Raw genomic sequence first — 26,358 nt, 5'->3', positions numbered from 1 at the left:
CCAACACTTGGCGCAGGCGCGGTGAGAAAATGTCGATGAGATGTATCACCGTAAAAATATCAAGATCAAGATCAATAAATTCTTCATAAAAGGATCTGTTTTTACAAGTTTGTTTAGGGGACTCTTTTGACCAGTCAATGTCGGGGAGGTTGAAGTCTCCAAGTAGCCATACTATGCTGCCCTTGGGTATTTTACTAAGGGATAACCAGAGTTGGGATAGGGAGTCGGCATCTAATTCTTTGGGTTTATAGTAGGCTCCGACAAAGATATCTTTAAGGCCAGTGATGGTAATTTTGGCCCAGGTTATGTTGCATGAAGTCTTGAGGTCTGGTTGTTCTCGGCTGATCAGTGAGTTAGATATAGCTATCATCCTCCACCTTGACCTTCACTCCTGTCATCCCTATATACCTTATAATTAAGATTATAAGGAAATATTTCATGTTCGCAATTAATCATTTCTCTATCGTTTGGGTGTTCACATGGACAATATGGCCAGTCATTGTCATAATCACTCCACAGCCCTGTTACTTGAATTAATTCATTGGAAAAGAAAATCCCTTCAAAATCTTAGTTTTCGTAATCATTATTTGCCATAAGTAACACTTACAATAAAGTCTTTCCAAAAAGATCAAATTCGATGTAAATCAATTATAATTGCATGACCGTGGATGACATGAAAATGCGTGTATTTCGTCAACTTTAATTGCCAAGATGTCAGTATTTCCAAAACAACGTCAGAATGTGTATTTGAAGTGTCAGGTAGTTACTAAACGGAAAATATCGGAACATCCCTATCCCATTATCGGACTATTCTGACTGTTCATCGGGTCTCACTCGATAAACTCCGTAAGGAACAACATGATATACGATTAACACCTAGTTGCTACTGATTGACAGGTACTTATCAGAGGATAACAAAACCGCGGTGCCGCACAGTGTACCTTTGAAGTGCCTTCGTCCGCACTCCATCTCTATATTACCTCCATGATTGATATAACTTGAACATGATTGTACAGTTCATCGTTATATCAAGAACAAAATATACTAAAACATGCTTAGCTATACGAGGGTGAACAAAAATAAAAGAACATTCAGTTAAAATTCATTCGATATTGTTTGTGCACAATGTGACCTGCCGTGAGAATCAAAGACATGTGTAACGTGTATCGAGCAGACTCCTTCTAATATACATAAATTTTCCTCTAGCTTCTTTGCTATCTTGATTTTGTTAAAACAATTATTCAAGAAATATTAAATATATGTAACAAATCAGTCAAATTTATGGTATATCAATTTGTCTGTGGCCTACAGTATTTATCTTAAAACGCATATACTAATTTTGCATGGGTTTCCAAACCCTAATGATTTGAGACAATTAATTTGTTCAATGATTAAAAGGATATAAACTACTATGAATCAAGCGGCATAAAACAACGTATTATAAAGCCTATGGCATAGGTCTTTATCCTATATTAACTATATTGATTGGTTTGAATATCTGTATCCTTGATCTACTATCCTATATTCCTTATATTCATTAAATGTCCATAGCCTACGTCCGTAGACCTGGGCCTCTGTCCTATAGCCTCTATATTAATCTGCGACACGGTCTTTCTATTTTTCCTGTTACTCTTTCTGTAGCGCTATACACTATAGAAAACACGAGTCAGGAAAGGTAGTTATTTATCCAAAGTCCCAGATATTAATTCAGCTTATCTTCTTCACGATCTGCACTCCAAGAGCTTCAAATAAATTCTGACAACAACTGCTTAGATCCGCCTATTTAAACCATCTAACAGTGGCGCCACCTACATGCTTGCTTTTGATTGGCTAATATTCTGTTTACCGGTCTCAAAGACAAAATCATAGATATCGTATTGATCACAAGGAACCAATCCATTAAATGCGTTAAGCTAAACAATAACCAATAGATATCATTGTGATAGGTAAGTTATCGTACTTTTAAGATCATATTGATCATATTTGTGTGATAAAATATCAAAAATACTTACTTTAACTAGTATATTTTGTTGTTTATTTACACTGTTTGCAAATGCTTCTGCAGGTAAGTAAATAAAAGGGAAGTAACTTTTGTTGTCATATTATAAGGGATCAGTGACTCTTATGTACCAGTATATTTTCGTTACATTACCCACGCCTCTGAAGGCATGCGTCCCGCATGAATATAGACAAAATAATTTCTGTATAAATTTACCTGTTATTTTTACTCTGAATACCTTGTTGCATTACAGGAGGATAACACAATCATGTTTTACAAGAAACAACTGAATTTCTATATACTTCTCAAAGTTACCATTGTCATTACTTTATGACTTTTTAAATATTAAAATAAAACTAAATGTATACATTTGTTAGTCAAATATTTTTCTCCTGTATTTACTCTTATACTTTTAATTGCCATGTCCCCACATTATGTGAGAGTAGAACTCAAATCGACCACTTGTACTAAGGCCGCATCTATTACACTTAAATGGATCATTCACAGTGTGAATACCCAAGTGGAGATTTAACAAGACAGAATCCTTAAAGTATATTTGGCAATAGCGGCATTCATTCTTTAACTCCGACCTATCTTCATCTTTACTCTTGTGTTCCTCTTTATCTATTTCTGTATTCTCAGTTTGCGTTTCAGTGGATTTCAGTAACACATGTGAAATTTCATATGTCTGTGTTTCTGTGGCTTTGATCCTCTTTGACTGGTCATTCTCTATCTTCTGATCAGCTTTCCTCTTTGGTGTCAATACCGAAATAGGTCTTGTCTGTTTTCTGAAGATTCTACCTGTCCGTATGTCCTGTACCACTCTGTTATCTTCTTTGGGTCCATTCTCTTCGGACTCCTTTTCTTCTTCCTTGTCCTTTGACCCTACTTCAGGTTGTTTCTTTACTGGTATATTCAGTTCTGTTTTCTCGTGTTCGGATTTCTTTTCTTCTGGGTTTTCAGTTGTTTCGTTCTCAGATTCATCATCTGACTTACTTTCATCTGTGCTTTCTCTGTCCTCTAATTCACCTATCTCTATATCTGGAGCAAAATCCATAAAATCATAATTACTATCAGAGGACTCGTCTTTTGTTGTACTTGGGATCTCTGACATATTCTTCTCTGACGGTTTGTTCTTCAAATCCATTAATTCGTAATCATTATCCGACGACTCATCTCTTGATGTGCTTTGCTTCTCTGAGGGTTTGTTTAACGGTTCCTGTGTTTTCTTTGTTTTGTCAATTTGAATTGTTTCTGTGGGAGCCTTTACTTCAGCGTGAACCCTTGACATATGCTTTTTGAGATACACAGTTTTCTTGAACATTTTGTTACATTTTGTGCAGGAGTGATTTTCTTCACATGACGAACATGTGCAATGAATTCCTTGGATGTCGTGTACCCTCGGCAGATTGGACATACTGGTTTTCTTGCCGTCTGTTTTGTTCTAACCATACTGAAAATAGAAAAAGCATAGTCTTTTAAGTAAGAAGGTTTTACTATTTTTCTACCTAACTTTGTTCTTACAGGTTCTTTATCGGATAGACAGGTTTCATCTCCCTCTGAAATAACAAAAGAATCGTTATTTTCTACTTCTTCTATCTCTTGTGTCTGTATTTCTGGTTCGTCTGCTGTATCTTCTTTGAGACGTTGGTCTTTGGCTTTTCTCATCCTGTTTATATGTATAACCTGTAAAGATTCGAGATAACCACAGTTTACTTTGAACAAGACTTCAGATATTTTGTCAACTACCTTGAATGGTCCTCGCCAGAACGATGTGAACTTTGATGCACAACCTACCTTTTTAACTGGAAAGAAAACATATACGTTATCACCTATGTTAAAGTTTGTAAAGGACAATTTGTTATCATGATACATTTTCTGACGTACAATTGAACGGCCTGTATTTTCTCGAATCACTTTATGGGCCTTTTCTAATTTTTCTTGTAATTCCCATACCCATTGTGAACAAGGTATTGATTTTATAATAGGGGGCATTTCAAAGGCAAGGTCTAAGGGTGTTGATGTTTCTCTACCTAACATTAAAACGTTTGGTGTCATTCCAGTTGTTTCATTTTCTGTGGTTCTATATGCCATCATGACATAGGGCAGTTGTTCATCCCAATCACGATGGTTGTCTTCAACGAACATGCTTAACATAGTGGCTAATGTTTTATTGAATTTTTCTACCATTCCATCAGACTGAGGGTGATAGGCAGTAGTTCTTGTTTTCTCTATTTGCAAAAGTTCACACATTTGTTGGAAAAGTGCACTTTCAAATTGTCTACCCTGATCCGAGTGTATAATATTTGGTATTCCGAACCTTGTAATTATTTCTTCAACCAATATTTTTGCAACAGTGCTAGCTTCCATATTTGGCATAGCGAAAGCCTCTGTCCATTTTGTGAAATAATCTGCTACCACTACAATATATTTGTTTCCCTTTTCTGTCTTTGGCAATTCTCCTAATATATCTATTGCTATCCTTTCCATTGGATACCCTGATCGTACAACTTGCATGGGTGCTTTCTTCTTTGGTATTGGACTTTTTCGTTTTAAACAAGCCTCACAACCTGAAACGTATGTTCTTACATCATTTTGAAGTCCTGGCCAATAGTACCTTTGCTGTATTTTACTTAAAGTTTTCTTGATACCAAGATGGCCGGATGCTTTTATGTCATGGGAATATTTTAAAACCTTAAGTCTATAACTTAATGGTACAACTGTTTGCCATTTCACAGTGCCAGTGTCTAGGTCTTCCCACTGTCTGACCAATAACTCGTCTTTAATGTCCAGTCGCGACCACTGTGTCCACAGTGACTTAAGATAATAACTTTCACTACCTATATCTTTGTAGTCCGGTCTATGTCCTTCTTCAAGCCATTTCATAACAATCTGAATGTTTGTATCATTCTGTTGAGCATATAACAACGATCCTTCATTTGTTTCAGTCAACTGAACAGATGCTAATTTGTTGATTCGTCTTTGAATTGGATGGCCATTAAGACCACATTGTCTACATGGAATCCTACTTAAAGCATCAGCATTTTTATGCAATTTGCCAGGCCTGTGCTCTATTTTCATATCATAAGATGAAAGTATCTCAAGCCATCTGGCAACCTGTCCTTCGGGATTTTTAAAGTTCAATAACCAACGTAATGAGCCATGATCTGTTCTTATTGTAAATCTGTTTCCATACAAATAATGTCTATAATATTTAACGAAATGAACTAAGGCCAACAATTCCTTCCTTGTTACGCAATACTGACGCTCAGATTTTGTCAATGTACGACTTGCGTATGCTATTACACGTTCCTGACCTTCAATGTCCTGTGATAAAACAGCTCCAATTGCTATGTCACTTGCATCAGTGTCTAGAATAAATGGTTTGGTAAGGTCGGGATGAGACAATATTGGTGATTCTGTTAGCTTTCTTCTCAAAGCTGCAAATGCTTCTGAACATTCTTCAGTCCAGATAAAACGTTTTCCTTTTTCTGTAAGTCTGTGTAGGGGTTTAGCTATCTCTGAAAAATTAAATACGAATTTCCTGTAGTAACCACAAATGCCTAAAAAGGATCTCAGCTCATGTACATTTTCTGGTTCTGGCCAATTCTGAATGCATTCAATCTTCTTAGGATCAGTCTGAATACCTTCTTCCGACACTATATGACCTAAGAACTCAACTTTTTTAGCAAACAAATTACATTTTCTTGCTTTCAACTTTAGGCCTGCATCCTCTAAACGTTTAAACACTTGATAGAGATTGTTGATCATATCTTCAAAGGTTTTCCCTGCGATTATAATGTCATCGAGGTATATCAAGCAAATGGACCAGTGTAACCCAGCTAAAATAGTTTCCATCAACCTCTGGAAGGTTGCTGGGGCATTACATAATCCAAAAGGCATTACACGGAATTCGAATAAACCTTGCCTTGTCATGAACGCAGTCTTCTTTTGATCTTTAGAATCGACTTCTACCTGCCAATATCCCGAGTTTAGATCAAGACAGGAGAACCATTTTGACCCAGATAGCTGGTCAAGTGATTCATCTATCCTAGGGATTGGGTATGCATCTTTTGTCGTGACATTGTTGACCTTCCTGTAGTCAATACAGAAACGACGTGTCCCATCTTTCTTCTGTACAAGTACCACTCCACTTGACCATGGACTTGAAGATGGTTGGATGATATTTCTTTCTAGCATCTCTTGTACCTGTCTTTTAACTTCCTGGTTCATATGTTCCGGTAACCTTCTTATTGGCTGTTTAATTGGACGGGCATCACCTGTAGGAATATGATGGTGTATGATACCTGTTCGCCCTATATCTGCGTCCGTTTTAGAGAAAATATGAGAGAATTTATTAAGAAGTTTTAAAACAGCTTTACATTGCTTTTCGTCTAAACCACTTGTGGCTCTTTGATAGAGATCTAACATATGACTAGGTAATTTTGTACTATTTTCAATAGTCGGCTTTATTGAAGACCTGACGTTTGTTACAGGGCTCATTGAAGCTATGTGAGTACCGGGAAATAGTGTCTGAGAATCTTCAGAGAGGTTTATTATTCTAACTGGTATTTTGTTTTCTGCCGTTACTAAAGTTCGTGCAACAAGACCTTTGTCTTCCATGATAGGGCGATCAATTTGTTCTATCAAATATAAGCCCTTATTTGGACTATGGGTATCTCCAATTTTGCCATCAATTAACTTTTCTGCATAAGCCGGAATAACGGTCCTTTCAGAAACTACAATTCTATAACAACCCATTTGACCTGTACAATTTAGACGGCAAATTTTCCCATTCAGTGTTATTGTATTGTCTGCAATACTGATAGAAGCATTTGTTAATTTCATGAAGTCTAATCCTATTATTGCATCCACGTCTATGTCCGAAACTACAACTCCTATTAAAGTTTCTATCCCTTCAATTTCAATAGTTACACGTGTTCGTCCTCTTATATTAAGTGGTGCCCCAGAGGCTGTTACAATATCAGAATCAAATGAATCTAAGTTTGTTGGAGCACTTATAGTGTCCATTAATTTACCAGAAATTACTGTTAAGGTGGCACCTGTGTCGACTAAACAAGAAGCCGTGAAACCATTAATATTTGCATTAACATATAGCCCGGAGCCTACTTTAGCTGAAGACCTTAAATTATGTTTGACAGAAGAAACAGGGTTTTGAGTTTGTCGCTTGGGACAATTGAATTTCATATGTCCATATTCACCGCATTCGTAACATGTTTTCTCAGTTTTTCTTTCTGGGTAATTATTATTTTTATATCTGTCATGACCTACTTCACGACTTGAATTTCTAAAGGTTCGACCTTGTTCATGTTCTTCTCTATTTCGAGGACCAGTTCTATTAAAATCATTTCTGTTATAAGCGGTTTTCATCTTACCTTCCCGTAATGATTTCTCTATCTGAAACATTGCATTTTGTAATCTCTGTACATCTTGTTTTAATTTGGACTGACTATCATCTGTATGTTTGAATGATCGCAAGTATCCCTGTCCATCTAATGTCTTCCTTTCTGCTTTGTTAAAAGCCTCTAACTCAACGGCGTGTCTTACAGCATCGTTTAAGCTAGTTGGGCGAGCTTGTTTAATTCTGAGTCTCATATCGGAGCTTATTAGTGAATCTATAATTGTTCTTTGGCTAGAGTTTCTCTTACATCCGACGGCGCTGACGGGTATGCTAAATTTGTTAATCTCCTTATGTCTTGTCCCATTTCTGATAACGATTCTGTAGCTTTTTGCCTACGTTCTCGTAACTGAGCTCTATATAACTCAGTTTGATTGGGTGGCGAAAATCTTTCTTGTAGGGCGGAAACCAGCTCTTCATAATTTGGTGTTTTGTTTGTTAAGTTGCCAAAAACGCCCTGCGCTTGTCCTCTAAGCGAAACGGATAAATAAAGTCCTTTTTCTTTTTCTGTCCATTTGTTTATCTCTGAACATGCCTCAAAATGTGCTTTATAATCTATCCAAGAATTAGTTCCATCATATGTAGCTGGCTTCATCATGACAGTTCTTTTTGATGTTAAGCCATATTCACTATTCATATTTTCTGTCTGGCATTGATTTTCCGTAGTTATATTACTCGTTGTAGTCGTATTTTGCTCAGATGTTTGCTTAGGCTTTCGATCTCGAAATGTAACGAATTTGTCTCGGGGACTCATATTTGTATTGAAATTCAATGGCGATGTTTTGAATATCTCTGTTTTAACATCTTTCAAACCTGTATTATATACAGGTGTTGGCGGAAGAAACCTACGTCGTCTCTCATCAAGTGGTGTTGCCAATTTTCTCTTCATAATTTTAGGTGTTGATGATAAAGGTGCTTGATCTTCCTCATTGGTTTTCAATCCTTGAAGCTGGTGTTGAAATGACATCTGCATAGAGTCTATTTCTCTTTCTAACGATGATATTTCGTTCTGCAATTTAAGAGCTTCATTCTGGCGCTGCAATTCTCTAAATTGCTCATGCAACAATAATAGCTCATCGTCATAGGTTTGGGTCACACCTTCAGCCATTGTATATATAGAGTTGCGAGTCGAAGATAATGGTGATTTTATCTATCTGATCCCACCGCTGCCACCAAATTTGTAACGTGTATCGAGCAGACTCCTTCTAATATACATAAATTTTCCTCTAGCTTCTTTGCTATCTTGATTTTGTTAAACAATTATTCAAGAAATATTAAATATATGTAACAAATCAGTCAAATTTATGGTATATCAATTTGTCTGTGGCCTACAGTATTTATCTTAAAACGCATATACTAATTTTGCATGGGTTTCCAAACCCTAATGATTTGAGACAATTAATTTGTTCAATGATTAAAAGGATATAAACTACTATGAATCAAGCGGCATAAAACAACGTATTATAAAGCCTATGGCATAGGTCTTTATCCTATATTAACTATATTGATTGGTTTGAATATCTGTATCCTTGATCTACTATCCTATATTCCTTATATTCATTAAATGTCCATAGCCTACGTCCGTAGACCTGGGCCTCTGTCCTATAGCCTCTATATTAATCTGCGACACGGTCTTTCTATTTTTCCTGTTACTCTTTCTGTAGCGCTATACACTATAGAAAACACGAGTCAGGAAAGGTAGTTATTTATCCAAAGTCCCAGATATTAATTCAGCTTATCTTCTTCACGATCTGCACTCCAAGAGCTTCAAATAAATTCTGACAACAACTGCTTAGATCCGCCTATTTAAACCATCTAACAGTGGCGCCACCTACATGCTTGCTTTTGATTGGCTAATATTCTGTTTACCGGTCTCAAAGACAAAATCATAGATATCGTATTGATCACAAGGAACCAATCCATTAAATGCGTTAAGCTAAACAATAACCAATAGATATCATTGTGATAGGTAAGTTATCGTACTTTTAAGATCATATTGATCATATTTGTGTGATAAAATATCAAAAATACTTACTTTAACTAGTATATTTTGTTGTTTATTTACACTGTTTGCAAATGCTTCTGCAGGTAAGTAAATAAAAGGGAAGTAACTTTTGTTGTCATATTATAAGGGATCAGTGACTCTTATGTACCAGTATATTTTCGTTACACATGTATGTTTTCTAAATAATATACCCTCACGGATAATCTTCCTTCAGCAAATGTACAATATAAGATACTATATGTATGCATAGATACACATGTATTCGGTATAATTTCGTCTGACAAAACACGAATTATCAACGTGGAAACCCACAGGTCGCCCAAGCTGAGAAGTGTTGCAAGCTCGCTTTGACTAAGTGGTGCTACTGTATCACGATTTCATCAACTTGTAAGCCCGTGAAAGTGGGCACAGCGATGATACTAATACTCGCCTTTTTGAAACGGCAATCTGTCAGACTGTAGCAAGTCGTCGGATAACAGATTTGACCAACTTAAAAATTGAATTGTTTCAAGACAGATTCTGCTCACTTCAGCTAAATTCATTCGAGTCGCACCATGAGAACAACAGCATAGTACATTTGTGACCAGCATGGACCCAGATCAAACTGCGGATCCGCACACCACTCTGGTCAGGATTCTTGCTGTACGCTAACGGTTTCTCTAGTTGCAATAGGTTTTGAAAGCAAACAGCATGGATTCTGACCAGACTGCGCGGATGCACAGGCTGGTCTGGATCCATGCTGGTCGCAAACACACTATGCTGGTTTTCTCATGGTGCGTCTCAATATATCTGGATACAAATATATGTATAAAAATTAAAACGGTTTCGTTTCGCCAGTTACATATTTTCGACTTTTTTCTCGGTCTGACTAAAGTTGTAAGTTTGTCTGACTTAATATCCAGCATTTTTGCGAAGCCTGCTGTTATGTATAGCGAACTTTTGAGTATAACAGATAGAGTGAAAATTAATGCACCTCTAAAATACACTGGCTGCAGAACTGACATTCTGAGGTGCATTTGTGGTGCATGTTTGTGTTGTTTTCTTTCACAAAAGTCTCATGAAAACCACAGCTATCTGATATGGACTAAATCAGTGTGTATAATAATTCATGACAGACACTGCCCAAAAGCTTTAAAAAGAAATCTTAAAAGCTGAATGATTTGGAGAAAAAGCTTATATTATTTATTCATAGTAAAACATCTTCGATGTAATTTATGTTGTAGTTTTCGTCACAAATAATCAAAAAGGATCAAAACTATTCGTTAGACTGAATCAGTGTGTATGTAAACAATGACTGGCAGTGAAAAATGATTAATTTTCAAAACCAAAGCCGAATATTAAAAAACAATGCAAAAAAAAGTTCTTATGGTTTATATTAACAATTCCTCAGTTGTCGCTTTCTTTGTAATATTTTAAACATTGATTAGCAGCCACCATCAGCGCTTTGAGCGCTTTGATTAAAAAATTCAGATAGAATTATCTTTCAGTGGTCGCTATTTTAATTTCAATATAAATTGACAAATGCTTATTATGCCTCACCTTCGAAGAAGGAGGGTATATTATTTGCTGATGTCGGTCGGTCTGTCGGCCGGTCGGTATGTAGACCAATCCATTTCCGGATGATAACTCAGGAATGCTTGGGCCTGGGATCATGAAAGTTGATAGGAAGGTTTGTCAGCACCAGCAGATGACCCCTATTGATTTTGAGATCAGTATGTCAAAGGTCAAGGTCATAGTGACCCGGAACATTTAAGCGGTTTCCGGATGATAACTTAAAAATGCTTTGGCCTAGGATCGTGAGAGGTATATTGTTTTGCAGATGTTGGTCGGTCTGTTGGCCAGTCGGTATGTAGACCAATCCATTTCCGGATGATCACTCAAGAACGCTTGGGCCTAGGATCATGAAAGTTGATAGGTAGGTTGATTATGGCCAGAAGATGACCCCTATTGATTCTGAAATGAGTAGGTCAAAGATCAAGGTCACAGTGACCCGGAACATTTAAGCGGTTTCCGGATGATAACTTAAGAATGTTTGGGCCTAGGATCGTGAAAGTTGATATGAAGGTTGGTCATTACCAGCAGATGATCCCTATTGATTTTGAGATCAGCACGTCAAAGGTCAAGGTCACAGTGACCCGAAACAGTTAAACGGTTTCCGGATGATAACTCAAGAATGCTTGGGCCTAGGATTGAAGGTCACATTGGCCAGGAACAGTTAAACAGTTACTAGACGATAACTCAGAACGCTTTGGCCAATGATCATGAAAGTTGACAGAGAGGTTAATCATGACCAGCAGATCGAGGGCTGACCGGGAAACTATTGTATCTGACATTTTGACCAAAAATGGTTTTATTACATTTTCTTAAGCCTTTTATTGTCATACATCTACTGCAGAAATATTATAAAAACTTTCCAATAATTTCTTGTTCTTTTTTTAATAATGTGAAAATATTGTATCTGCAACCATCAACTTCTTAAAAGTTTTTTGACCGGGAAACTATTGTATCTGCTTCCTAAGCACATACAATAGTTTCCCAGTAACTTTTCTGTTACAGTCTCAATTTGAAAAAAATTATTTGTGACATTATGGTCTGTAATTTAAACACCAAACAAGGAGAAAACTGTTACTGTTGTTCAGGTTTTATGTGAATATTAAAAAACTAAAATAAATAATAGTTTACATTAACATTTTCACATAATGTGATACAGATACAATAGTTTCACGGTAACTGCAAACACACTGGTTATGAAATAAAATGTTGTATGTGCAAACTTGTATGGTGGTGTCAGGTCTTGATTTACTTAGAACAAGTGAATCCTTCATGAAAACAGTGAAGTCCCTAATCATACGTCACATTCTGTTGCATCTGAGGTTGGTCTTCAGCATTTGCCAAAGTCCTCATTCGCAGATTGCTAGGCATGAATTGTTTAAACAAAACCTGTCCAGAAATGTTTGTGAGGTGACCCTCTACCAAGATGTTTCTACCAAGATATTTCAAGCTGTTGTTAAAATCACTTCTTTTACATACACTTATGTAGGAAAAGATTTGAAAATATTATCTAGTCTAAAACCAAGAAGCCAAGAGCTTTAATATACATTTGGTAAATTGGTATCACTGAGGTGAGCGTTTCACGACTCTGTGGATCCTCGTGTTATTTTTATTGTTGGAAAATTGTTACTATTTTTTCAGAAAGAACTTGGCTTGTAAGCTTCAAAGCCAATTTCCCAAAACAATTAATGCTGAATACTATTACATAATTGAGCCATGTCATGCAAAAAAGTGTCTTCATGACTGAGTAAATTTCTGTCAAGACTTACTGTAGATCCAGGCTTTTCTGTGCTTTTAGGTTGTTGAAATAGGATCAGAAAATTGCTTCTTGAAAAAGTTTAATATAGGTCTTTTGTTACTTAGCAAACACTTTGGGCCCTGATCAGACTGATCTGGGCCCACTGTTTGCAAAGTCCTGAAGATTACCTAAGGCAGTTGTTAGTGTGACGTGGCTCTATTATAACCATGTTAATTCATACAGTCATGGCTTACACTTTAATGGCTATGGACTTAATTTTGTACATACTTTTATGAAAATATAGAAGACAGAGTTAGCCATGTGTCATTCTGTTATGTGACATAATGGCTTATCTTGTTGCTTTTTCTTGTCCTTTACTTTTGAAAATGGCAGCATGACCAGATTAGGTCAATGATGCATTACCTTAGTTTCCTTTGTGACTCCTCTCGGATTATGCTGTTCTGTCACATGGGAGGGTTGTATGCTTCGGAGAGGGTAAGGATATGACAAATGCCTAAGTTTTTATTCATTTATCGCACATGCGTGTGGTCATGTGCTTGCTTTCTGGCTTTTCATTTGCTGTCTGGTCATTTTTGAAATTTTAGCCTCAAATATTGATAATGGTGATTAAGTTATTGTAATAAACTGAAGTTCTGTTAAAAACATCTTGTCGATTTTGTCCTTTTTTATTTGTACTATAACGATTTAAATTTTTGAGTGTATATGAATACCTTTGTCCAAAAAAGAAAAAGAGACAGTGTCATGTAGAAATCTCTGTTTTAAGCAATTTTTTAAAATGATTCTTGATAATATTCTGTCTTTACCAAAGTTTCACTATACTACTGTAGCTGGAACACAGGTGGGGTAAATTAGGCCTTAAATTTTTTTTGTTTTCGGTAGCATGCACAAAATAAATTAGGGTAGGTAGGTTGGAAAATGTTTTTTGTTTGTTTAAAATTATTGAGACTTTTCGGAAATTATTTTTATGTCAAGAAATGAATACAAATATGGAGGTTATGTCTTTAGAGCACCAATAAGTTCCTTTCTAACATCAATGACAATGTTTAAAGCATAAAAAGTGCAGTTCTGCATTTTTCTATTAAAAATTTGAAAAAAAAATTCGCTAAGGCCATAAAAACATTAAAATTTTAGAGTCGGACCAACCATTTTGGGTAGGTCGGAATACTGTAAACAAACAGTGGAAACAAACAATTTTTTTATGCCTTACTTCAAAAGCAACAGAACTCAGTGTAACCATGCCACTGCACATCAATATTGGCTATAAGTTAAACACAAAAGTGCTGTACCATTACTGAAATAATGACAGTGGAATTCACGGACTGTCCTGAAAAATTAAATTCTTGTTGAATATTTGGGAGGGGTGAAACCGGTCCAAATTAAACCAACATAGCTGTGCATCTGCGCAGTCTGGTCAGGATCCATACTGTTTACTTTCAAACCCTATTGCAATTAGAGAAACTTACAACAGTTAGCATGCAGTAAAGATCCTGACCAGACTGCACAGATGAGCAGGCTGGTCTGGATCCACACTGGTCATAAATGCTCTATGTTGGTTTTCTCATGCTGCAGCTCATTTCCCCCTTGTATAACTTCATTTTAGCATAAATTAATTTCTTGATTTCTTGTACGAAATTTATATATTTATATCCTGATGTAATGAAATGTGTACAGTCAAGTATTAATGCATACGCTTGCAAAAAAAAAAAAATATATAAATAATAATAATAATAATAATTTAAGGTAATGATAAACATATTTTTATTTTATTTGACCATTATTACTGGCTTAAGATATTGTTCAGTTTAATTCATTTACCAATTTATCAATGGAAATACAAAAATATAAATACAGATAAGTGATAATTCAATGAGATAATAATAAAAAATGAAAAAATAATTCAAATGCAGATACAATAGTTTCCCGGTCATCAGAAAGAAAATACTGTATCTAACACTATTTTCATTGTATATTTGTAATTTATGTTATTTATAAGCAAAACAATAATTCTATGCTTAAAGCAATATGAATTTTATGAATAATATTTAATGAATAATGCAGATACAATAGTTTCACAGTAATTTTTTAAATTCAATAACGTCATTTTGAATGTGAAACTATTGTATCTGACACTTTTTGCTAAATCTTAAAAATAAATTATTTGAGTACATTTTAAAAGCCAACATATTATTTCTTATTTCAATTGAAAATGATTTACTAAGAATGGTAATACTAAGCTGTGTTTTTTAAGAAAATATTCAGTTTTTTCTTTCTCCTGTAAAATTTACAAAAATGCTGATACAATAGTTTCCCGGTCAGCCCTCGAGATGACCCCTATTGATTTTGAGGTAGGTCAAAGGTCAAGGTTACAGTGACCTGGCACAGTTAAACCGTTTCCAGACAATTACGTGAGAACGCATGGGCCTAATTACCACCATGGAGATACAAAAGAATACGGTTTTTTTTGTGGTGCATCTTTAAAGAGGCACTACAAAGTAACTGTATTCTTTTGTGTTTCCATGATGGTAATTATATAATTATGCTTTGCATGAAGAAAATGAGAAATAACAAGTATCTAGTTACAAACTGACAGTGACATATATAAGGCCAAAACAATTTGTTTATTGTCTTAACATTTTATTGAATTAATGTAGCAATATTGTACACAAATCAGTGTATTTAGTTAAATTTTAATCACATTTTGTTTCTACAGAGTAAGACAGTTATTCATCTATATTCTTAAAAATATGCTGAAAAGAGATTGACTGAATAAGTATGCAGATGAAGTTGTCAAAACACGTGTATTCAGGAAGGGCCTAAATTGTCCACCTGAAAACTTGTAATGTACCTGTATTATACGAATGATTTTCATGAAGTTTCAGTGTGCGAAAAAAGTAGGTCACTAGGTCGTGGTGGGTCTTTAAAATTAATGTACACCAAATATAGGGCAATTTAAATATGAGTAGTGACGACAAGCTTCTTTTTTGGGGGGAGGGGGAGGGGTTTAACGTCGCACCGACACAATAGTAGGTCATATGGCGACTTTCCAGCTTTTGATGGTGGAGGAAGACCCCAGGTGCCCCTCCGTGCATTATTTCAGCACGAGCGGGCACCTGGGTAGAACCACCGACCTTCCGTAAGCCAGCTGGATGGCTTCCTCACATGAAGAATTCGACGCCCCGAGTGAGGCTCGAACCCACATCGGTGAAGGGCAAGTGATTTGAAGTCAGCGACCTTAACCACTCTGCCACAGAGGCTCCTGACGACAAGTTTCGTGAGAAATTTAATTCCTGAAACCTGTCGAATACTCTCGGAAAGTTAAAGATATTTTATGTCTGTTAAGGCCACCCTTAATTGATATGTTGTTTACTGGATATTTTTCTTTAACTGAGGCGGGAGCAAAATCATTTTTTAGGAAAATAAAAGCTAAGAGAGCAAACCAATGCATATTTCTCATTTTGGCTATGACCTTGAATAGAAAATATAACATTTTACAATTATTTGACAATATTTCACCAAGAATGGAGAAAACATGGATATTTTTTTATTTGAATATGACAGAGTGACGGGAAATGATGCAGTGACATTGGCCTATGGTTAAATAAGATAATGTATGTATGTGTTTGGAAAATGCCACATAAATACGGTTGAAAATTTATCTCGAAATACCGTTTTACTTTGAGATACTGTGTGCATGTATTTTCGGGATAGGGAAATGTCTTCGATATGATTGGCAATTTGAAATAAGAGAGTTCGAGATATCGACTTTATATAGTATACCTTTAACCGTAATGATGGCATAGATATATCCGTAAAACATTTAAACGGCTGTAAAAAATAGCTAGCATTTTTTTCCAACTTTGAACTTTTCTAATGGATTAATTTTGTTGAAAGATACAGTGAAAGCTAGGTCAGCGTATGACTCCCGTTTTATTTACAACCTGACTCCATATAAACTATAGACATTTTCAAATGCCGGATACATAGCTAAAATACATTATGTAGGAAAATCGAGTTAATGTACACTTTAAGAAGTGAGATCAAAATAAGAGTTTGTACCAAAAGCTTATTCAAATCAAAGCCTGACTTTTCAAATGTAGATATTTTAGCTCACAGCAGTAAGGGCCAAAATTATGAAAAGATCAAAAGGCCATAGTATTGTTTTATGCATTGTCGGAGTGTGATGAAATTTTTATCTTATTCCTTTCCCAAAGCCCTTTAAATAATGTCTTATACTTACTATCAAAATACTTAAAGAAAAGTCTGACATTCCTGCGACTCGCTTCCGTATAAAAACGCTGTAAAAAGATACAGTAATCGAACCATAATTTGATATTTGTAAACAAACGCAGTCGACCGTATTATTTACCAGTTTAGGTAAATCACGCATGGACGATATGGATTAGTATCTCAAACTGAGACTCGATAAACAAAGTACTGTATTAGCGCAAAGCGTTAGGCCTCTAGGTATGACACCCGAGGTCCGGAGTTCGATACTTGGTTGAAGTAAACCTTTTTTTAACTTTTTTTTCATACCGCATCATGCAGATCTAAATGCTATTGAGTTGATCTGGGCTAAAGTTTAACGACAGGTTGCAGTTCGAAATTTCAAGTTTAACATGAAAGAAGTCGCTTCTCTTGTTGAGGATCTTTTGGACAGATAACATCCAAGGAAGTCATGCTGCGAACGTGTGAAAAGGATGGAGGAGGAATTTTGGTGACAGAATATGTTGCCAGAGATATTGAAATGGAATGGTTGGTGATTTCTGTGAGCTCTGGCAGTGACTCTGACACAGACACAGCGTATGAAGGTGAAAATTCTGAAACGGACACAGCTGACGATTCTGCAATGTTCAAATACAACGGACGAGCCGGAAATGAAATGAATTGTAAATTGTATTCATTAAAATTTCATTGATATGAAAAAAAAAAGAAAATAGAAAATAAAATAAAAATGTAATACACGTAATAAGAAAAAAAAAGAGAAGACAAACTGAGAATCAAACTGAAATAAAACAAAAAAGCAGGGCTACATAAAACATTTCCTTAGAAAATAAACCTCTTGCAAGTTTCGAACTCGTGCTATTTTTCGCACTGCATTTGGAAACCGACAGCTTAGTCATCCGAGCTATTTCGCCATTCAAGTAAATGTTAATTTTTATTCGACACCATTTTAGGTAAGAATGACAGAAATCGATTATTTCTCGTGTACTTCTTGCTGTTTCTTGCAAACGAATTCTAGAAATAAGAAAAGTCAGGCCGTATGATACTATATTTAATGAAAAATTGGCATTATCTATGCCCCCGACACGTTTTTTGCAGGTGTGGACTGTCTGTCTGAATGGGGCATAATTCCGACAGTAGCCATTCTTTCAAACTGAAAGTTGGCAAAATTGTTGACAATTGACTTACGTACAATAATTGACTGCAACAGAACGATTTTGAAAACTTTGGTATTTCTTATATTCGCATGTTTTCGAGTTGTGTACTTGAAAACAAAAGTAGAGTGTTTATTCTGCGGACAGCTTTCTGAAATGCGGCAATATGAGGGTACCTGACTTCAGTTGACTTGCATTTCACTGCATACTATTCAACACCCCATTTTCTTTTCGTTTTCTTGAAGCAAATATATGGATATCTTGTGGAAAATAGGTCTACGACGGAGTGAAAACCCTTACGGAAGAAAATGGTCTCCCGCGTACTATTGCAGTGAACCTTCGGCATACTATATGTTTATTGCCGGTATACAAAATAAGATGTTCGCGACTCATACACTTGATATACACGAAACATACGCCAACAGTAAACTTTTCAGAAAATTGATGGTTTGCCATATACATTTCTTCCCGTGGACATTTTAGTTTGCAAAAGGTACACCACAGAAAATATACACTGCATGTACACCGCAGACGTACACGGAGTGTACACCGCAGAAATGTATGCGGCATGTATGCTGACAATAAACTTTTCAGAATGTACGCGGCAGGCATTATACGCAGAATGTTCAGGGCAGGTTTTGTACGTGTACTATACACAGCAAGATTCCATTTGCAGAATGTAAACAGCAGGCAATGTACGCAGAATGTTCACGGCAGGATTTGTACACTTAATGTACACGGCAGGTTTTGTACACATAATGTACGCGGCAACATAATGCATGGTGATAGATATATATATATGTATACATGACAAATGGTTATATCAAATAAATTATTACACCCTTATTAAATCTATACAAAAAACTGTATAGACTATACTCACAAAAATGTCAGCAGACAGAAATTTTATGGTTCTGCAATGCTATTATTGCAGTCAAATAAACTCATGTAAAATAAAGGATGTATGCACAAACACAACTAGTAAGTTTACTTTAAGACCATTTTTATTTTACTTATTGCCAAAAGCCAATATTTTAAGGTATTATTTATTCAGTTATACCATGAAATAATAAAATCTAAATAAATCAGTTTTCACTTCCACACTTAAGTTGACATTATAACATATATCTTTTTTTTTAATCCAGATACTTGTTTGAATATAGGAAGATAATTATATTCTTACAAAGTTCCATGAAAAAATAAATTGATACATGCACAAATAATTTTTTCATTTTTCCATGATTTAAATAGCTCACATTGAGCTACATATGAACAATATATATGTTTTAGAGCTACTATAGTTACAGGTAATCTAGATAACTGTTGGAAAATGAATAAATAATATATTGACTCACCATTTTATTTGTATTCTTTTCATTACTCTTAAATTCCATGCTAAAATAAACTGCACATTGTAAACAAAGAGCCATATAAATAAACTTCTTTGTAGCCTAAGTAAAATAACTCCATCCTGCTCTCAAAGAACTTCCTGTTTATAGATTTGAACTTTTGATATTCTTGGGCAAATTTGTCATTTACAGTCAGCTAATGAAGGATATATCTAGGATGTTAAAACTATTTCTGTACTAGAGTAAGATTTTATTCCATTTAGATACTCATAAATTTTAAAGATTACTCTGATAAAAAAACCCCAAAAAGTTAAGGATTACTTTTTGTGGTACATGCACAACCCCAGAAGTAGTTCACTGACTTTATTTTCATTGACTGACCTCTTGGCCGGTAGAGTTTCTAAATATAAAGCAGGCAAGATCTTATCAGTCTGTGGTAATCTCCTGTTGTGAGACAAGCAGCATAATACACTGCAGTAGATTAATTTATCACCCCTTAATAGCCAGGTGGAAAAAAATGCAATATTATTTATGCAACTACTGTTAATGATGTTCTTCTTGGTGTTAGATCAACTCTAGGAGAAAAGTAATGATGTTTATTTCAACAAATCTTATATAATTAACCATAAATTTTAAGTCCTTGCAGTGTATGTTTCGTATTATAACATATGGTTTCAGATAAAAGTTTTAAGTTTTTGCTGCAAACAGTCTGCAAACCAAAAATTATGAAATACCAATCTTAAGTCCCTGCGGTGTATGTGTCGTGTACTTTAACTATGGAAAAAAAACTTCAAGTTGCTGCTGTGAACATTCAGCAAATAAAAAATTGTTCAATATAAATTTTAAGTCCCTGTTGTGTATGTTTTGTATACTATCAATTTTGCAGCGTACTGTTAGCGTACTTTGGTCCTCCCGTTTACTATTCGCGAACATCAAATAAATGTATGCGAACTATACACCCGTTGCCGTGAACATCTGGTGTACTCCTGCCGCAACTTCATTGTACGCGAATAGTACACATATAGTAAACTTAATGTACACCAGAGAAGCCTTGTTCTGTAAGGGAATCTAGAAACTGTAAAAACATTGTTCTGAAGTAGCTGAATTTCGTATGAAACGAAGAACAATTTCTTTTATTGGTATATAGCCAGTATTCAAACTCCAACGCAGTGATCTGCCTTGCCGCTTATGAGCGAAGCGGTAAGGGAGATCACGGCGTCGGAGTTTGCTAAGTAATCTGGTTCCCTGTCCAATATTGGTTCCCATTCAAAATGGCTTCCAATTATTGGATCAGGTAACCACTAAGCAAAATAGCCAAAATTGTGGCTAACAGACTGCGTCGTATAATAATATTTGAACAAAGCTGATTCCGTAATCAAAAATATACAGTCAAGCACCTGAATAGCTCGGCCAATGAGATAGTGTCCTGATTTTACCAACCAATGAAATCGTTATCCTTGTTTCCAAGGTAAATAAAGAATGACATATCGACAACAACAACACGAAAACTTTTTCCTCGATTCATTCGGGAAAATTTGAAATTTTCTATGACGAAAGTACTTCTTTTCGTTGTATTTTATGCATGATCATCAGAGAAAAACACAACTTATGCCTCAAGTAATAATGTCTTTGTTCAACAAATGAAGAAAAGCTGAAACTACCAGAAAATGCTGCCCAAAAAGGGACACCTGCACTTTACCGGTACGCAATTTAATAAATACACCCCATTTTTTCCTACTACCCCACAGCCCGTTTTTCTTTTTTCTTTAATGAATAATTATTGTTACAATTTATTTAAATGATTGTAACGAGCACGTCCTGCCTTTTAAAATCTAGCAGTAAAGTGCATTCTAGCCCCCGCCCCCCCCCCCCACCACACACACACACACCAAAAATAAAAAAAAAAAATAGGCATGCCAGTGACACATGTTGACTCTTGTCAGTCTTGAATTTGCCCAATAAAATTTATTTATTAGATATTTACAAGTCTTGTCTTTTCAAAATAAGTTCATTGATAAATGTGCAAAGTCAAAGCTGTCAGGTTCTCATGCATAAACAGTCTCCCAACATTTATATCATCATAAATTATATTTGCCAAAATGTGACAAAACCCTTATTTATTTTCATTTACACCTGCAATAAATCCCTCCCCAGTCTCCTTCAAAACAAAACCAGGACTTGCAGTTATAACTTGTCTTCAATACTGATGACCATTCACTTGAAAATGCATATTTTGCATAAAATGCCAATTAAATGTTCATGATTATTAATCACTCTCAACTAGAATCACTAGTCATGATCAATACACCCATAGCTTAATTTATGTGTGTCATGCATCTTCACTACAGGAATGTGCATGTCACATGAAGGCTGAAGACTAACAATTTTCAATGGAATGCAGTTTATCATAATGTGATACCTGCTATAAGGGCCACATTCAGTATTTGGTTTATGAAGTTGCAAAGTTTCATGAGGATTCCAAGCATATGACCGCTTGGAACATTGTGTAAGCATACCTGAAATGGTGCAAACTGACTTATATTTGAGGCAGTTTGAGCATGAGTTTTTTTTTTACAAAATGTCACAAGTAAATTTTCTATATAAGCAACTTGACTAAGGTGATGGCTTTGACAGTCAGAAATAATAAAGAGTAATGTAAATAAAGTTCTGTGAGTGATTCAATGAAGCCAGCTGAACTTTTGTCTAAAATGACTGATGTATTAATTTAGGCTGTCAAAAATCAATGCTTTTTGTATTTTGGCCCCTTTCAGATCAGCCCATGCTTCCCCCAATAAACATCACAGTGAGATGTGCAAATTACAGCACAGCTATAACTACTGAACAAATTTTGCAGTCTTGACTATCACTTCAAAGAGTATTTTTCTTTTAAAATTTTTTTTATTCATTTAATAATTATGACTTGGCCATATCTAAAAGATTTAACAAAACTGTCTCTAGACAGAATGTAAGTCAATATGTCAAAGTAAAAAAAAATGTTTTTGTATATTTACAGTTATTTTCATTTCAGTTACCTATAATACATCTATATAGGTACTTTTAAACTATCTGTCACAATATTTGGTACTTGTACTTTTTAAGATAAAGAAAAGCAACAATAATTTTATAAGGTACATAATGCCAATGAGGACAGTCACATTTCATGGTGTGAGATCCCTTAATTGTTATAAAAATGTATTGAGACAATAATGTACATTTTGGTGATTAGTATGCAAGTATATGATCTTGAATTTATCATGTACTGTATATTAGTCTTTCATATTGTACTTGTACCAACAAATTATCGTGTGGGAAATTTAGAGAAAGCCTGTTATGTTTTATGGTTATCTATATTATTTCTCAAAGTGTATACCAAAAACAAAATTGTACAAAAATACACAATTAATGACAAAAAAACCCCACAATGTTTTGTAAATTGGAAGTCCAAATAAATATTTCTCATAATTATACAAAGGCTTAGACCTCACATATAAGTTGATTTCCTTTTTGTGAAATTTGGAGACTCAGTGTTATTTCAAATCAGGAATTTTTAATGCTATTTACTCTGGAAAAAATGTTTTTATCGAAATTAACTAAAACTATCTGTTTGAGATTTTTCTGTATGAATAAATAGCACTTTTGGGTAAAATTTACTTTTATGTTGCTGTGCTGAACCATGACATACAAGAAAAAAGGACATGTCAGGAAAGGACAAACCAGCAAAGTATGGGCTTAAAGTTGTATAATTTTCTGAGTAATATTGTAAAAAGTCTTTTATACCTATTCAATAAAAAATGGGGAAAACTGGATTTCTGTGAAACCAGGCCTCTTCCTACATTCTTACAATTATGGAGTGTGGAGTGTAGCAGGCATTTTTTTCAAACTGGAAAATGTATAATTTTTGAAAACATTTTGGCACAATAACCTTTAAATTTCACTCAGAGTATATATTAACTGTTTACATAAGTAACAGATTGGTCAACACATTCTGGGTTTCTCCAATGAAAAACTTGCATTTGTCAATCTCCTTTGAGAAACATGTTTTAAATGAATAATAGGCATATTCTTATACAACTGGCATCAGTTCCAAGAAATCATAGAAATCCAAAATAATTTTTATGTCTCCAGCTGCAAAAAAAGAAGAAAAAAACCTATTCCACTATTTTCCATATACTACATACTCTTACGCATTCCTAAGTTTCCTCAAATATGAATCTTCAAAAATTACTTTGCCTGCAGTGCATATAAATTAAAACCAAAATGACTTATAAAGGGAAAATAAAATGTTGTTGTTTTTTTTAATAATAAAAATTATAAAAAATATTGTTTGTTTGCAGTGATCTGATATAGATGCTTTTCCCCCATTTCTGCCAACACAGACATGACAAAAATACAGACAAAGAAAATTTGAGCTGTCAATATTTAGGTTAATAATGAATAAATTATTACATTCTACAGAAATAAGTAAATAGTTAATACAATTTTTTCTGTATGCCAGGGCTTCCTGCTAGGATTTGAACCTAGAATTCTTACAGAAGTAAGTGTGTTTCCTTACACTACAAGAAGTAACCCTATAGCAACACAGACATTTTAGAGCATCCTAACCTATATTATATATGTGACGGGTGATACTTGTAAATATTTCAACGAAACAAAATTAAATACATCTGTTGTGATATGTGCTTAAAAATTAGCAACACTTGGTAGTATGTACATGTAAAAACAGCAAAATGAACCGCGCCATGAGAAAACCAACATAGTGTGTTTGCGACCGGCATCCGTGCAGTCTGGTCAGAATCCATGCTGTTCCCTTTCAACGCCTCTCCCAAACCAAAATCGCAAGCTTATTTTTTAGCTTGCGGCAAGCTTGTTGCAAGCTTGCAGATGAAGCTTGCCGCAAGCTCAGAATTGGAACCTCGCAGCAAGCTTGCGCAAGCTTGCAGTTCATTTCATTTTGCAAGCTTATGCTCATGAACCTTGCTGCAAGCTTAGAATTGGAACCTTGTTGCAAGCTTGCGCAAGCTTGCAGGCCCTTGTATTTGATTTCAATTTGCAAGCTTGCTGTAAGCTTGCCGTAAGCTTGCGCAAGCTTGCAGAAATTGAAAGTTCCTATAAAAAAATTCCTGCAATTAGGTCTGCATATCAAAGAGCATTAAAAGAAAATTAAAACACAATAACAGACAAGTAAAAATATACCCTTAATTTAAAAAAAAATTCAAAATCTAAGAACTGACTATCATTTTTGACTGATACGGATTTATGGACAGACAGAAAAGTGATCACAAATCTAAATGTAAGGTCACTCAATAAAAATGAAACAATAAATGTAAATCAACCTTTTATTTTGATTGTTCTTAAATCAGTCAGCATTTAAACTAATTTAGAACAATAACGATATTATTTACGTCTTTAAATAACTATGTTTTTCAATGCCAAAAGTCTATAATATAACAAAAATGCTTATGAATTTTGAACTAGGTGATGTATAATAGTACAAACAATAGTGTTAAAATGTCAGTTCCACTCTTATTGTAGTATATCAATGTTTTCCACTGATAACCCTAATGATTTCGCAATTACATCTTCAGTACAGTGTAAAATATGTCATTATTTCATCAACTTCATGTCACTGCTGGTCTAGAAATTTTCTGTTAGTGTTTGCCACCACCAATGTAGATTGCCTCAGTTTTTCACTAACCACCACAAAGCCATCATTTGCCACCATTTGCTCACTGCTATGACCTGTTGAAATAATGAATCACTAGATATTAAACCATTAAAGCAGTTTCTTCATTAGTATTGCCCCATAGTTCATAGTTTCAAAATAAAATTAATATCTTACATGGTATTCAAAGTAGTCCATCTCTATGATACAGGCAACACTGCAGATTTAAGCAAGTAATAACATTACTTGTTGCATTTTCACAAAGCTTTATTTCTCAATTTGATTTCAAATGTTGGTAGAATAAGGTTCCAATGAAGGCAGACAGATATTTTCAATGTTTTGGGTTAGTGATTAAAAGGTTGGACTTATGCATTGCTATTATTGTATAAATAGTAACAAGTTTGATTTCTACCAGTTACCTGCACTGACATCCCAAGTTGTGTTGACTGCCAAATGATTTGTAACTTAATTTGGTACTTTTTAACCATTATATATAATAATATAGGTCTGGACTTGATACAAGGGGGATAATTATAAAACCTGCTATGGGTCCTGCTGGAAATCGACTGATACATTCAGTCATGTTGGGGGAAAATTGTCAATTGACCTAGAATTATGGTAGTGTGTGTACAGTTTATAATTACTATAGTAATATATATTATAATGCCAGTATACTTACATGTCTTTGAACTGTTGGATGGAAACTTGAACACAATACATTGGATCACTAAACATGTCTCAATTCATTCATGTGTGCTGATACTTTATATACACATATGATGCTATACCTGAAAAATAGATGCTATACCTGAAAAATAGATATAATTTAACACTTAGATGTCCATAATTTTTTTGTTTGTTTTATTATTGGGTATATGTCAATGATTTAAAATTGAAACTGTACATTGTGATGAATAATGAGGCCAAAAAATGTCTCTGATGCATTCCTCAGTTGCCAGTAATGTTTATAGTTGGAGAAGTTATTTATATATTATGTAATTTAGCATGTAACAATATGTAAAAGGTGTTATACAAGTATAAATAACTGCTCTTTAAACATATTTTGCGTAAGATTATGTAAAATAATTTTTAAATTTTGCCACACATTTAAAATTACAAATTACGAATAATATATGCATTATTCACTGCACCTCGTAATAAAAAAAAGTTACTTGAAGGTAAATAAAATATGCCTTAGCAAATTTTATAATAAAAATGATGTGGTATAATTATGTATTA

At 34.7% G+C, this 26,358-nt stretch overlaps 1 protein-coding gene across 1 annotated transcript; it reads right to left on the bottom strand.

Moving 5' to 3' along the window:
• Positions 1-2,411: 2,411 nt before the first annotated feature.
• On the bottom strand, positions 2,412-3,323 carry LOC123533975 (protein hunchback-like). Its single transcript, XM_053537681.1, has one exon. It carries the CDS (start codon positions 3,321-3,323, stop codon positions 2,412-2,414), a length of 912 nt encoding a protein of 303 aa, XP_053393656.1.
• Between the last annotated feature and the right edge of the window lie 23,035 nt (positions 3,324-26,358).

Source organism: Mercenaria mercenaria, chromosome 2 (assembly GCF_021730395.1).
Source record: "Mercenaria mercenaria strain notata chromosome 2, MADL_Memer_1, whole genome shotgun sequence".
Taxonomy (NCBI): domain Eukaryota; kingdom Metazoa; phylum Mollusca; class Bivalvia; order Venerida; family Veneridae; genus Mercenaria; species Mercenaria mercenaria.
This window is presented reverse-complemented; position numbering and strand designations above follow the sequence as displayed.

Excerpts from the sequence above, each read along its gene's own strand:
- LOC123533975 (XM_053537681.1), bottom strand. The coding sequence starts at position 3,323 with ATGTTCAAGAAAACTGTGTATCTCAAAAAGCATATGTCAAGGGTTCAC.